At 48.6% G+C, this 15,803-nt stretch overlaps 1 protein-coding gene across 1 annotated transcript in view; it reads right to left on the bottom strand.

The window, feature by feature from the left end:
- flncb (filamin C, gamma b (actin binding protein 280)) overlaps positions 1 to 15,264 on the bottom strand; it is a 164,772-nt gene extending 149,508 nt beyond the window's left edge. The window contains exon 1 of the mRNA XM_056277281.1: positions 14,846 to 15,264. Within this exon, the coding sequence (XP_056133256.1) occupies positions 14,846 to 15,230 (385 nt within the window). The 5' untranslated portion in view covers positions 15,231 to 15,264. The remainder of the gene's footprint in view (positions 1 to 14,845) is intronic.
- Between the last annotated feature and the right edge of the window lie 539 nt (positions 15,265 to 15,803).

Here is a 15,803-nt window from a genome sequence, read left to right on the forward strand (position 1 = left end):
GGTTAAATCATTGTTTGTTCATAAATAATTTTTTTTTAAAAAGATGCGCGTCACCTCACCAGTCGTGTCGTCACTAATCCACAGGGAGCTGAAAGGAAACGGGACAGCTCTATCAGAAAGTAGTACGTCCGAACAGTCGTTGTACTTTTTACCCACATGCCAATAGTACGTTGGAAGATAGCACACGTTGTACGTAGTAAGTAGTACGCGATTTGGGACACAACCTAAATGTCTGTTTGCGGGGCGTCCGGGTAGTGTAGTGGTCTATTCCGTTGCCTACCAACACGGTGATCTCCGGTTCAAACCCCGTGTTACCTCCAACTTGGTCGGGCGTCCCTACAGTCACAATTGGCCGTGTTTGCGGGTGGGAAGCCGGATGTGTCCTGGTCGCTGCACTAGCGCCTCCTCTGGTTGGTGGGGGCGCCTATTCAGGGTGGAGGGGGAACTGGGGGGTATAGCGTGATCCTCCCACGCACTATGTCCCCCTGGTGAAACTCCTCACTGTCAGGTGAAAAGAAGTGGCTGGTGACTCCACATGTATGGGAGGAGGCATGTGGTAGTCTGCAGCCCTCCCCGGATCATTAGAGGGGTTGGAGCAGCAACCGGGACGGCTCGGAAGAGTGGGGTAGTTGGCCAAGTACAATTGGGGAGGGGGGGAAAAAAGGGGGGAATGTCCGTTTGTGAGTTTGGAGCCAGGTTCACGAGGCACTTCATATCTAAATCTACTTATTACTAAAACAAATTAGGCCTGAGTCAAAAACAACAACAACAAAAAAAACAGAACGGAACAGACTGGGTGACAATAATTATTTGAGGAAAGCGTTCCATTTCACATTTTGTTATCAGATCCCACTAACCCCCCCCCCCCCCTTCATGACTAGCATGAGAAATACGTTGCCCGTGTTCATGATTGGTTATTTCTCCAAGACAGTAGTTTTCATGATCCACAAAGCGGGTCAGTGCAAGCAATCCAAAGATTGGATTCAATTTGAAAATATCATCAAAATGATATTTAATGTAGACATGCCTTATCGGAGCATTACTAGGCCATGACTGCAGCCTGGACGTGGGGATACTGCACTGATGAACAATAGAAGAGTTTATTGCTTATTGCAATGCACAATATATGTGGTGGGTTGCGGTGTAAAAAAGTTTGGGAACTGCTCTAAGGCATCACCCTCTCTGCTAACTTTGTCCTTCGTGGAATTCAGAGAGACCCCCAAGACGAGAAAAAAAGGAACCATTAGCCCCCTAGAAGACCTCCCCACCCCATCCCCCGTAACCTGACAACACAGGGGAAAGGGAAAGGGGCAGAGGGTAAAAAACAGGATAGCAAGGGGAATAGACGCTGCTGATGACATTATCTGTCAGCTGATGACAGCTGCCGTGGCTGATAGCAACTGTCCAGGATGCACTTTGACCTGCAGATGAGTTCTGGGATACAGCAAGGCTTTTTAAACAACGTCAAGAAGGCTTTTTTTTCAGATTTAAAAGTTTTCTCAAATTGGCTGCCATCAGAGCTATTATATTTTAAGACACAGACATAAAGCAGAAAGTGACTGCAATCTTATACCCTTTCAAGCTAAAAGCCAACAAGGAAAAAAAAAACTGAAAAAGGAAGGGGAAGGAGAGAACCAGGAGAGTAACATTCAATGTCCTTCCACAAAGAGGTCTCAACGTGTCGGTCAGTGATGTCACTTCTCAGCTACATGCACACACACACACACACGCACACACACACACACACACACACACACACACACACACACACACACACACACACACACACACACACACACACACACACACACACACACACACACACACACACAAATACACACAAACATGAATACATGTCTACTCCATCGACAGGTCAAGCTAATCTGTCTCCACTTCCCCTAACCATGGAGCCACCGTGAACCGGACCCATCCTCCACTGGCTGCAGGCTCATTCACTTAACATTAAAACGTCATACGGGTGCTGCTGCTTTCCTCATAACCTTACATTCTAAACACAATTTATTTCCAAAGAGTTTGTGCGCAAGCAGCAAGTTAGCGCCAACTCTTAGCCGATGTCCTTGAACTTCCAGCATCTATGTATTACAAAGCATAAACATCCATCCAGCAATCTCCAATTTATATAGAAGGATGTGCGGAGGGTTTTTTGTTTTGTTTTGTCTGTTTAATCCCGCAAATACCTTTCCATTAAGGAATTGGAGAAGGCTTACGACCGTGTACCCAGGGCACTCTGTGGGGGATACCGAGGGAGTATGGGTATGGGGTACCGGGGCAGTTGCTACAAGCCATCCGGTTCTTGTATAACCAAAGTGAGAGCTGTGTCCATATTCGCGGCATAAAGTCAAACACGTTTTCGGTGGGTGTCGGACTCCGCCGAGGTTGTCCCTTGTCTCCGATTCTGTTTGTGGTATTCATGGACAGGATCTCAAGGCGCAGCCAAGGTGAGGAGTGTGTCCGTCTTGGCGACCTCAGAGTTGCATCTCTGCTCTTCGCAGATGATGTGGTTTTGTTGGCTTCATCAGAACGCGACCTCCGGCACGCACTGGGGCGGTTTGCAGCTGAGTGTGAAATGGGCGGGGTGAGAGTCAGCACCTCCAAGTCTGAGGCCATGGTTCTCTACCGGAAAATGGTGGCTTGCTCCCGCCAGGTTGGGGATGAGTTGTTGCCTCAAGTGAAGGAGTTCAAGTATCTCCTTGACTGGTTTAGAACATATCTCTCTGGCCACACTCAGTTTGTCCAACTTGAAAATTTTGAGATCCCAGTCCTTTCCTATCACTACCAGTGTTCCCCAGGGCTCTGTATTGGGACCCCTCCTATTTATTGTTTACCTATAACCTCTTGGCCACATTTTCAGGAAATTTGGCATTCAATTTTACTGCTACGTGAATGACACCCAGCTTTATCTATCTACCAAGCCTACCTCCACTCTTCCACCCACTTCCCTTTCTGACTGCTTACTAAAAATTTCATACCACTTCCTCAAACTTAATAGTGATAAAACTGAGGTCCTCTTGGTAGGTATTAAATCTACTTTGGCTAAGCCTGATAGTTTTTCCCTAACCATTGACAACTCTATAGTTCCTCCATCGCTTCAGGCTAACAAGTCTGGATGTCATCTTGGACAGCACATTATCTTTTGACACTTTTGACAATGTTACTCGGTTTGCATACTTCCACCTATGCAATATTAATCATCTTTGCCCATCACTTACACCTAACACTACTGCCATACTCATTCACACCCTGATTACATCCCGTATTGACTACCGCAATTCTATCCCCTTTGGTCTTACCCTCAAGTTTCTTCATAAACTTCAGTTGGTCCAGAATTCAGCTGCCCGTATCATTACCAGAACTCCTTCCATATATCATATCACTCCTGTTCTTCAGCAACTCCACTGGCTCCCTGTTAAATATCGTATTAACTCCACGATCCTGCTTCTCACCTTTAAGGCCCTTAATAACCTAGCTCCTTCATATCCACATACCCTCCCATGGGGTCTAAAGCCTTCAGTCATTCTGCCCCCCCCTCGCGCCTATGGAACTCTCTCCCACAAGATATTCATAACATTGACTTTCTTTTAACCTTCACATCCCATCTCAAAACGCACCTTTTCAAACTGGCATATTCAGTCTGATCCATGCCTCATTGAGTTTTGTGCAGATGATGATTTTCTACTTATCTGTTGTGTTAACTTTTTATTGTCTACCTGCTTTGTTTTCATTTTATGCTGTCTGCTACAGTGCTGCTTGATTTGTTTTTGTTTTTTTTTCTGTGTTCTGTAAGGTGTCCCTGAGTTCTTTGAAAGGCGCCCACAAATACAATGTATTATTATTATTATTATTATACAAATGTCCTTTAACTTCATGCCATAATACAACATAATAAGCGGGCGGGTCCATTCCTTGGGCCTACGGTTGGAATGATGTAGAAGTCTATTTGATGGATTGTGCCTTTCTTAGGATATGAGATGTTCCAAGTAGTGCCATCTTCTGTAGTTCTTGTATTCTGATGTTACCCGGGATCCGTTGGGTGTATTTCGCCATCCCTTTTTTTTTTTTACAAGTTCTAGGCCTCCTATCACTACTGGTATTGTTGTGGTTTTCATTCCCCACATTCGTTGAGTCTGGATTTCAAGGTCTTAATATGTGGACACGGTTTCAGTTACTTTTACTGAGGTGTTCCTTGCAGTCGGGATGGACATGTCGATGAGTAGGCAGCTTTTTTCTTTTTTTTTTCTTGATGACGACGTCTGGTCTGTTGGCCTTTATCTCATGATCTGTCTGTATTGGTATGTCCCATAAGATTGTGATGTGGTCTTTTTCTGTTACTGTTTGGGGCTCGTGCTCATACCATTTTTCTTTTGTGTTGGTGTTGAATTCTTTGCAGATGTTCCAGTGCAGGTACATATGTGGTGGCCTTGTTGTGTCTTTATAGGTATTCAGTTCTGGCCAGCTCAGGGCACCCTGCCACCACATGGTCAGTGGTTTCCTGGAACTGACCACATATCCTGCACGCTGGGTCTGTGCCATCTTCGAGGATTTTGCTCCGGTAGTAATTGGTCTTGATGGCCTGGTCTTGGGCAGTGATGATATAGCTATGGAGTACTTTTTGTTTTGTTTTTCATGCTCTCTAGCAATCATGAGAAGGGGGTCATTATTGGTGTTAAGGTAAGTATCTAGGCCTATTGTTGTTGTTTTGTAGGCAGTTTCCAGTTGGATTAGACCCCTGCCACCCTCGTTTCTGGGGAGGTACAATCTATCCACTTCTGATTTTGGGTGGTGCATCCTCTGTAAGGTGAGTATGTTTCTTGTTTTTCTATCTAGTTTCCTGACCTCTTCTAGTTTCCAGTCGACGATGCTGAAGCTGTAAGTTACGACTGGTGTAGCCAGGGTGTTGATGGCTTCCATTCGGTTGGATGCATTGAGTTGGGGTTTTGTTACCATTCGTATTCTGCGGTAGTACTCCTTTCTGATCTTTTCTTTCATTTTGGCATGCTGTATCCCGTCCCCTTCATTCACTCCCAGGTATTTGTATGTGCCTTCTTGTTCTAGGTCTTGGATGATGGTGTCTAGGTCAATTTGGATGTTTTCGTTGGTGGTAAGTTTTCCTTTTTTGAATGTAGCTTTGGCACATTTGTCTAGTCTGAACTCCATTTTGATGTCGTCACTGAAGCCTTGTACGATGGTCGAAAGGCCAGTTTGTTCTTGGTCATTCTTGGTAAAGGTTTTCAGGCCATCCATGTAGACCAGATGGTTAATGGTGCATGAACCTGTAGTATAACCGTAGCTGGTGTTGTTCAGGAGGGAGGATAGTGGAGTAAGAGCTATGCAAAAGAGGAGAGGAGAAAGAGAGTCACCTTGAAATGTGCCGCTGTTGATGTTGATCTGCCTTGAATGTGGCGTCCCGTCTGTGTATTTTAGAACAAGGGTTGTTTTCCACTGGTCCATATTTGCTGTTAGGAACTGGATAAGGATTGGTGATATTTTGTAGATGTCAAGACATTTCAGTATCCAGTCATGGGGTACAGAGTCGAATGCCTTCTTATAGTCTATCCAGGCTGTTGTCAGATTTTTCTTCCTCGTTTTTACTTCCTTAATGATGGCCTTGTTTATTAAAAGCTGGTCTTTGCAGCCATAGCTCCCTTTTCGACACCCTTTTTGTTCTATGGGGAGTAGGTTATTATTATTATTATTATTATTATTATTAGTATTATTATTTCTTTCACATTTCCTGTTTTACATCCCGTAGAGCCGGCTCCAAATTATGGACCTGAGGCACTACAGGACAGATGTCACTTGATTGACAGTACTCGTGGTAATATGTGGGCTGTTCCAAGTAGGGCGATCTTCTGGACTGCACGGATGTTGATGTTGCCTGGGATACGGTTGGTGAACTCTTCCACTCCCTTCTTCCTGAGTCCTAGAGCTCCGATGACCGCTGGTGTTGTTCTGGTCTTCATTCCCCACATCCTGTTGATTTCAGTCTCCAGGTCTTTGTACTTGGTCAGCTTCTCTGTGACTTTCATTGAGGTATTTTTTTCGGATGGTGTTGCCATGTCGATGAGCATGCACCTCTTTTGCTTCCTATCCTGTCGCGCTTGTTGGCTTTCATCTCTCTGTCAGTGTGGATGGGCGTGTCCCAGAGGATGGCGACGTCATTGTTTTCAGTGACCGTTTTTGGCTGATGTTGGTATCACTTCTCAGTCGTCTTGATCTTGTAACTCCTGCAGATCTGCCAGCGCAGGTATGCTGCTGCCTTGTTGTGTCTGTATATTTTTATTATTATTATTATTATTATCTCAGGGTCTTGTTCACGAGTGAGGGTAGGACGGAGCGGGAGGTTGACAGGTGGATTGGTGCAGCATCAGCAGTAATGCGGACGTTGTACCGGACCGTTGTGGTGAAGAGGGAGCTGAGCCGGAAGGCAAAGTTCTCAATTTACCAGTCAATCTTCGTTCCAACCCTCACCTATGGCCATGAGCTTTGGGTAGTGACCGAAAGGGTGAGATCGCGGAAACAAGCGGCTGAAATTAGTTTCCTCCGTAGGGTGTCTGGGCTCAGCCTTAAAGATAGGGTGAGGAGCTCGCACATCCGGAGGGAGCTCGGAGTACAGCCGCTGCTCCTTCGCGTCGAAATGAGCCAGTTGAGGTGGTTCAAGCATCTAGTTATGATGCCTCCTGGGCGCCTTCCTTTGGATGTTTTCCGGGCACGTCAAACTGGGGAGACCCCGGAATAGACCCAGAACTCGCTGGAGGGAGTACATGTTCAATCTGGCCTGGGAACGCCTTGGGATCCCCCAGGAGGAGCTGGAGGGCGTTGCTGGGGAGAGGGACGGCTGCAGTGCCCTACTGAGCTTGCTGCCACCGCGACCCGACCCCGGAGAAGCGGCTGATGATGAGACGAGATGAGATGAGATAAAATACCATTCCTCTATACCTCACACCACATTACCTCATCATTATTAATTGTCAGTGAGTGACCCAACGCCCACAAAGACTTTTCCAGTATTAGTACGAGGGACATTCGGGCAGAGTGACCACTAAAGCTCGTCACAAAGTGCACGTTAAAACAATCTGTGGATTGGAGGCTGAGAATATCAAACACCTTTTTTATCCCAGCAAAAGAAACCAGAAAGGGTGCAATACTGATGACTGACTGCACATATAAGAGTCCAGGCTTGTCTATATCACCTTGCCATTAACCAAACTCCGCGCGTCCCCATCTCTCCCCTCCAGTCATCTTTCCAACTACATGTCCTCCTTTACTTCTTCTGTGCAGAGTCTGTTCTTGTATTTTCAGCTTGAATTTCATTTGATCCAGTCGTCTGTTTCAAGCCAGTGGAAAAATACCTTTTCGCTGGTCTGCCCCTGTTCGAGGTGTTTGCAGTGATAACATTTAGAAGAACAAATGTAGATGATGGTCGTCTGTTGCCCCCTAGGTACATGATTTGAACATCATTCTGTATGTTAGACCTCACAGAGAAACACAAATGTATACCTTTTATAAATGTCATGTATTTTATACCATAGGATGTCGTGTTGCTCTAAAGCCCCTTGAGGCAAGTTTGTAATGTGTGATATTGGGCTATACAAATAATATTGACCTGACTTGACATTTAATAAATTCATAAGTGAAGTATGTTCTCAGTCAAAATGTGGCTTTTCTTTCTCGCTACACACACAGGAACACTAAACACCTGACTCAGTAACGATGGGACAGTTTCAGATAGATATAAACACTTCTTAGCTCATAAAGTTGCTCTCTCTCGTTGCCTCACGGTTTATCTCACGGTGTGGTCTGGGGACTGGGACTCTGCGGGTCTTGCAGGGCGGCGTGCTGGATTCATAAAGAAATACCGCACGAGTCAACGTGCTCTGACCGAAGTCGGGCGGTGCTAAACGCTGCAAGCACACATTCGGCCGCCCCGCCGGTCAGTCCACTTCATCTCTAGAGTCTAGGAGCTCGTGTCAAGCCCCGTTCTACGTGCCTGCGCGCGCGCGCGCGCGCGTGTGTGTGTGTGTGTGTGCGTGCGCAGGCGTGCGTGTGTTGAACTGTGGCATGTGTGTGCATATAAAGAGGGGGTCCTGGCATTGCTAGAACATTCTTATTTGCTGACTGCCTTCGACACATGGTAATAATTAGAGACACTGCGAGAGAGGCAGAGAGAGAGACATGGAGAGAGAGGGAGAGGGAGAGGGAGAGAGAGAGACGCTTGTTATTCCTGTGAGGGGAGAAGTGGTGGAAGGGTCCAGAATATTTGTCCGCTGAGACTCCCAGCTCACTCCCATCACCACACCAAAATGGCAGCGACTTCTGAGAGTTGCTGCGCCGCTTTGCTGTGACACACAATTATTTTACCCACACGTTTGAGATCGATCTCAGAGCCGGCTGTCTCGCTCAGCCTCCACCTCCCTCCCTCTCCCTCTCTCTCTCACTCTCTCTCTCTGTCTCTCTCGCTCTCTCTGTCTCTCTTTGTCTCTCTCTCTTTTTGTCTGTCTGTCTCTCTTTGTCTCTGTCTCTCTTTGTCTCTCTCTTTGTGACTTTCTCTTCGTCTCTCTCTCTTTGTCTCTTGGCTCTATGTATGTCTCGCTCTCTCTCGATCTCTCTGTCTCTGTCTCTCTCTTTGTCTCTCTCTCTCTCTCTATCCATCCATCTCCAACTCTTTGCTCTCCACTGGACAGCATGGTTATTACCGAGGCCGACAACCACAGCCTTCAGCGCTGGGTAATGATCCAGGAAAGTGGGCGCTAAATACAAAAGCACACACACACACACACACACACACACACACACACACACACACACACACACACACACACACACACACACACACACACACACACACACAACGTCTCAAGCGTAACTTGTCAGAGATAAGTTTCCACTGTTAAAATCACAGAAGCAAAACATGGCGGGCTAGACCAGATCAAGACCTGACTCGGCTGCTGTTTACCTCATCACACAGAGAGACAGAAGGAGAAAAACGGGAGCAAGACAAAAAAGGGGAGAGGGTCAGAGGAAGGGAGACACAGCATCACGGTGTTACTATTGTTTTCCCGGCGTGGCCTTTTTCACTTGCTGGTCCTGTGGGGCTGGATGAGAGCTGCAGGATCCACCAGAGGACATTCCTAGACAGGAGGCCTCACGGTGTGGGCTGGTGTGGATGCTGAGGGATTAGCATTAGTATTGTTGTGCAACGACACTTGACTCACATCCCACACAGCAGCCACATGTGGGCCTGATCTGGGGCACTTCTGGTACTTACGGCTCAGTTACAGCACTGGCAACTGTTGTGTGGGCCAGACGTGGCCCAAATGTCATAAGCCAGGCCTGACTTGGGTTACGGCAAGTGTTGTGTGGGCCAGACATGGCCCAAATGTAATGAACCCGGCTTGACTTGGGTTACAGCACATACTATGTGGGCCAGATGTGGCCCAAATGTGGCCCAAGTGTGGCTGAGTCGAGGCAGCCACACTCACCCTGAGTCCACACCGTCACTCAAGGCCAAATGTGGGCCGTAACATAACTGCAGATGTGGGCCATGTTTGGGCCAAAGACTCTTTGCTATCTGGGATGCTGCACCTCTGAGTATATCGCCTGTCCACGTGACAGTACACGACTGGACAGATGTCCGCATGTGGTTTTAGGATTTTAGGTACTTAAGCAGTCACATAACACAAACACATGTGTAATGACCATGGATGACTAAACCCGTTAGCCAAGGGCTAGCGAGTCAAGTCATCCGTGGTCATTACACATGCGTGCATGCAAACACACACAGACTCACGCTCACACCCACTTCGCTTCTTCTAGCCCGGACTGTCCAAACTAGCTTGTTTGTGTCATGTTTACTGTTCCACATACACCACCATGTCCTGTTGTTCTGAAGCTTTATCCTACATCTCTGGTGTCCTTTCCATCTCCTGCACTATACTTATTCTCTGCCCATCTTTAAATGCTCTGTCCTCAACGTGTCTTTTACCCCTCGCTTTCCCGAGGACCTCTGCTAACTCTCTACTGTCTCTCTGCCACCCCGCTGCTCCAGCACTCCGGCTCTATTTTAAGCACCTGTTAGTGGAGGGAGCCCAGAGCTCAGCTGTCTTGCCATTAATCAGACCTCCCCACCCCCCACAGTCACATCTACCGACCTGGGCCAGACTGGCCCCCTGCAAGCCCCCCTCCTCAACGACACACCGAGACAAGCAGGCTCACATCAAACCCGGGTGCACACACAACAACAAGCACTTGCTGCCCATGCGTGTTGTTCCGGACGCCTGCTTCTCTGTGGGTGGTGGTGGAGCAGTTAGTAGAACCGGAGGCTGATGAGGTCAGCGATGATTGTTGGGTCATGAGGAGTAATGAGAGGCGAGCACGGGGAAACTTAAACCCTGGATCTCCCACACTTCACACCGCAAGGGACCGACAGCGACGCGGCCATGTGTTCGCCACTCACTTCATTCACGTCCCACTCTTTGCCCCCGCTCGGCATTTTGACCATGTGCCCATGTCATGTGTGTGTGTGTGTGTGTGTGTGTGTGTGTGTGTGTGTGTGTGTGTGTGTGTGTGTGTGTGTGTGTGCATGCGTAGTATGTGGGTGAACCGGTTGGAAAGGCTGCAGAGCACGCCCGCAGACAGGGCTGATTGATCTTGTCACCAATGCAAATTGCTCAACCGGCTCAGCTGAACCGCTTCCCGCCCCCACACCACTCAACCCAGCCCCGTACCTGGAACTCCCCTCCCAAAACGTGCCACGGCCACGTCCTCCCTTTTGCTTGTAACCATGGAGGCTGGGAAATTATTCAGAAGGGAGGATCCCAGATCCGTGCCAGACCTCCATAGCTATTACCGTCACCCGTGGGCCTCATGTCAGTGAAGAGGGTGACGTACGTGACAGTCTACCTGACCCTGTGCCCAAACTCATGAACCCGGGACCATGTACTGCTGCGACAGCAGACTGCACGCGTGCGGCTTTCGCATAAGAAGGCTGCTTTCAGAACGAGTGATGCTTCTAAAAGGCACCGCTGTGTGCAAATGGGATGTGTGTCATGATGTCGTAACCTCTCAGCTAACTTGTGTAATTCACTGAATCAATGCATACTACGGTCCCTCGCGTCTTACCGGAAGTAGTTTGATCCCCAATGGCTCGGACTGTAAACAGGTGGTAAGAAGACACATGTAAGCAGACAAGATGCGGAAGCGGGGCGGGCTAAGCTAACTGCTAGCCCATGCAGACCGGCAGTTCCGATAACACCGAGGGCGGGCTGGCAGCAGCCTCGCCTGGCCTTCACTGTGTTTTTAGTGTAGTGGGTCGGCTGAGGGAGCCTGGTCTGCTGCGTCCTGTGGGCCCAAGGACCACGGCCCTGACCGGAGCTCCACCCGAAGAGGAAACACCGAGGGCGGTCTGACAGGACGCAGAAGCGGGGCAGGCTAAGCTAACTGCTGGCGCGTGCAGACCAGCAGTTGCGACAGTCTTCCTGGCTGGCGTTCATTCTCCTGGACAGTGAGGTTTTTTTCTTATTTTTGGTTTGGATATGTGTGTTAGTGTGGATATGTGTGTTAGTTTGGATATGTGTGTTAGTGTGGATATGTGTGTTAGTTTGGATATGTGTGTTAGTTTGGATATGTGTGTACATGTAGTTCTGGATATGTGTTTTTGTCTTTGTGATGCACTGCTTTTGTTTGGGAAAACGATGTTTTGTTTCATTTCATGTGTGCGAGTACATAAAACGAAACGACAAATGAAGTGTTTCTGATTCTGGTTCTGATGCAAGTGTGCGGAGACGTGTCCAGTGGACAAACAGACTTCACGACCCTGTAGGATCTGCAGGTGGCAGGTTTTCCTCTGGTTCTCTGAGGAGGACTTGTTTCTACTGACGCTACATGTGAGTAGGCCTATTGTTGGCTGTTAGAGAAGCTCCAGTTGAGGTTTTGTAACAGGTGACAGGTCCTCATGTTTTACTGAGAGGGTTTAGCAACACCTCCTCCTCCAAGATTTAGGGCCAGAGGAAACAACATCCCCGGACAACTGAAACCAGAGGACCTTAGTCTACAAACGTGCATCACAGGACAACTGACATCTCCTTCCTCACTGATGAATCACAGAATGGGAGTAAAAATTGGAGACAGGGGGGAGTGGGAGGTACAGCCAGGGTCTGCTTGCAAGAAGGAGTTAAAATACCATTACTTCTCTCCCCCGCTGACATGTCTCTCGGCATTTTACATCACTAAAACAGGTTTGTTTTTGATAATCAGAGATGACGTGTTTTGACCCTGCAGTCTCTGAATGTTTAAGTTATTAAAATTAAAAATTAAAGGTGTGCAGCAGTGATTTACCTCAACAAAAGTACACTTAGATGTGAAATCATCCACTCCCTTTCAGCTCTCATCAAGAGTCACTCATCTCATCTCATCTCGTCTCGTCTCATGTCATCTCATCTCATCTTCATCTCATCTCATCTCATCTCATCTTCATCTCATCTCATCTTCATCTCGTCTCATCTCATCTTCATCTCATCTCATCTTCATCTCATCTCATCTCATCTTCAGCCGCTTCTCCGGGGTCGGGTCGTGGTGGCAGCAAGCTAAGTAGGGCACTCCAGACGCCCCTCTCCCCAGCAACGCCCTCCAGCTCCTCCTGGGGGATCCCAAGGCGTTCCCAGGCCAGATTGGACATGTAGTCCCTCCGGCGAGTTCTGTTTTACCCCGGGGTCTTCTCCCAGTTGGCCGTGCCCGGAAAACATCCAAAGGAAGGCGCCCAGGAGGCATCCTGATCAGATGCCCGAACCACCTCAACTGGCTCCTTTCGACGCAAAGGAGCAGCGGCTCTACTCCGAGCTCCCTCCGGATGTGCGAGCTCCTCACCCTCTCTCTAAGGCTGAGCCCACACACCCTCATTCACTTATTATGTTTATTCTGTTCACGATTCTAACCCATCTAGTCTGCTTATTGATTTGGAACTGAGAATAAAATTCAACTCGTCCGCGTGTCTGTGCGCGTGTCTGTGCGCGTGTCTGTACGCGTGTCTGTGCATGCTTCTGCATAACATGTTAAGACCGTCAGTAAGACACAGACGGCGCAGTAAAGCGGCAGATGGACCCAGTCCATGTCATGTGTGTGACCAGCGTTATGAAGAAATGTTGAGATGGATGTACACACACACACACACACACACACACACACACACACACACACACACACACACACACACACACACACACACACACACACACACACACACACTGATAAGAGTGTGGAAGACAAAAGGCCGTTAACAACAGACAACAATGAACAGTTGTTTACCACTGACAGTATCAAATATGGAGCAACAGACAGGAAGGAGAGCCCTCTCGGTTGTGTCGTCTCTAGGCATGACCCGTTAGGTGCCCTCCTGCCTCACAGCGTGGCTGCTGCCCAGGCAGGGGGGCAGTTTCTCTACCTGACTTAGGAGCTGAAGTCAAGCAAATGCATATTAAACAACACCCTGTGTCGTCCGTCAACCCTGCCATATTGCCTCCTCAAACTTCCGCCCAACGTTTTCCCGTCACAGTCAAGACAGAATGCGGACTCTCTCGTCTTGTTCCTCGGCCTGTCAGCATCTCCATCCAGCAGTTCGGCTCAGCTAACAGCTGCTCACACCCTGGACAACACGCTGGCCGCTAACACGGCACACGCCGCCGGAACCACACAGTGCGTTTATCAGAGAGAAAGCTCAGAACATCAGCCAAAGCCCCGGATGCTCAACACAGGTGCGGTTTCAGACAGGGTGAAGCAGCACTTCATCATCCTCATCATCACGTGTCTTATTGTCTGACGGGTTTATTGCCAGATTAAGTTACTCAGTCAACTGGATCAAAAGATGATGTAAATCACATGAGGTTCAACCCCGCGATAAATCTCACCCATCTCACTCATATCTGCATCAGTTCTTCCCTACTCTCACGCTAAGGAGCCAGCCGACAGGAGGAAAGGACATTTTTAAATACTTGCTACCGCTTTCTTCTTAATCTCAGTCAGACAGTCTGAACAAATGGTTCCAGTTTTAACTGGAGGCTGCATGAAAACAAATCCCGCACGAATTGTGGATTATTCAGTTGCACACATGTGCATCCAGCCTGTTAGCCGGTGCTGCAAACTGTCTCATCCACAAATCATGTTAAATACCCCTTAACACCAGGCACGCTGTCGTTAGGAGTGATGAAGGAGGACAGGGTTAGGACCGACTATATTAGAGGGACAGCTCAGGTTGGACAGTTTGGAGACAAAGCAAGAGAGACAAGATTGAGATGGTTTGGACATGTGTGGAGGAGAGATGCTGGATATATTGGGAGAAAGATGCTGAATATGGAGCTGCCAGAGAAGAGGAGAAGAGGAAGGCCAAAGAGGAGGTTTATGGATGTGGTTAGGGAGGACATGCAGGTGGCTGGTGTGACAGAGGAAGATGCAGAGGACAGGAAGAGATGGAAACGGATGATCCGCTGTGGCGCCCCCTAACGGGAGCAGTCGAAAGTAGTAGTAGTAGTAGTAGTAGTAGTAGTAGTAGTAGTATCTTAAATACAACATTAATCATGAAGGGATTTAATGTGTCCACAGCAAACCCACCACTGTTAAGCAACAGCTATCAATCAAAACCAGCACATGGGGGTTTCTAAAACTGTTCAATGTGTATTTCAACACTCGTGATGTTTGATTTCTGCAGTTTCGGGTAAAGTTCTACCTCATATACTCTCACCCGACTCACATGATGCGCTCTCTAACCAGCTCCCGACTCAAACAAGCTCCTGTGACCAGATGCGTGCAGCGATCCCCACTGGCTTGCGCCACCTACCTATGGACACCAGCTTGATGTGCTCCCTCTCCAGAAACTCCAGCGCCACGGAGACGTTTTCCAGTTTCATCTGTCTGAAGTTGGGTCTGGCGTGATACTTCCTGTACATCTTCTTCTGGCTCAGCACCTCCAGCAGCCCGATCAGCTTGAGGCCGTCGCTCAGGTCCCTCTGCAGGTCGTGGATGCGCTTGTTGACGCACTTGAGGTGCTCGTTGCACCAGCGGGTGAAGGTGTTCTGCTGGATCTTCTTCCATGGCGCGTCCTCGGCCAGGTCCTTCTCCGTGGCCGGCATCTCCTCCTCCTCCTCGCCGCTGTTGGTGCTCTGGTAGTACTGCGGCGGCAGCTGGGACTGGAGCTGCTCGTAATACGCGTTGTTGCTCATCATGTTGTTGCTCTCCTCGCCCTCCTCCTAAATACCACACTCGGAACCGGAAAAAAAGGTGTGTGTGTGTGTGTGTGTGTGTGTGTGTGTGTGTGTGTGTGTGTGTGTGTGTGTGTGTGTGTGTGTGTGTGTGTGTGTGTGTGTGTGTGTGTGTGTGTGTGTGTGTGTGTGGTGGGGTGAGGGGGGTCTTTTTAGCAGTGCCAAAGCGGGCGGATCGGTGCCAGCGATTGTGACACAGTTGAAGTTGGACGCGGTAAAAAGTCGCAAAAGGAGGGCGGCGCAGTCCAAACCATGTAGCTGTAGTCCGGCACCGACACGGAGACTCACTTTACCCCCTCCGACGTCCGCGTGCGCGTCACCCACCCGCCGGGGTCTGCTTGTTTGTTTGTTTGTTTGTTTGTTTGTTTTCCGGAGAAAAAGTTGCGCGTCCTGACAAACTTTGGCGGCCTACGGGGGGTCCCCGAATGTTGCGTGGATGACGATGGTGATGATGATGAAGATGAGCGCCGAGTCTGCGGGTGGGCCGGGCGGTGGTGGACGCCTTCACTGCGGAGACCTGCTGGAAGGACTTTGCTA

Source organism: Lampris incognitus, chromosome 3, assembly GCF_029633865.1.
Source record: "Lampris incognitus isolate fLamInc1 chromosome 3, fLamInc1.hap2, whole genome shotgun sequence".
Taxonomy (NCBI): Eukaryota; Metazoa; Chordata; class Actinopteri; order Lampriformes; family Lampridae; genus Lampris; species Lampris incognitus.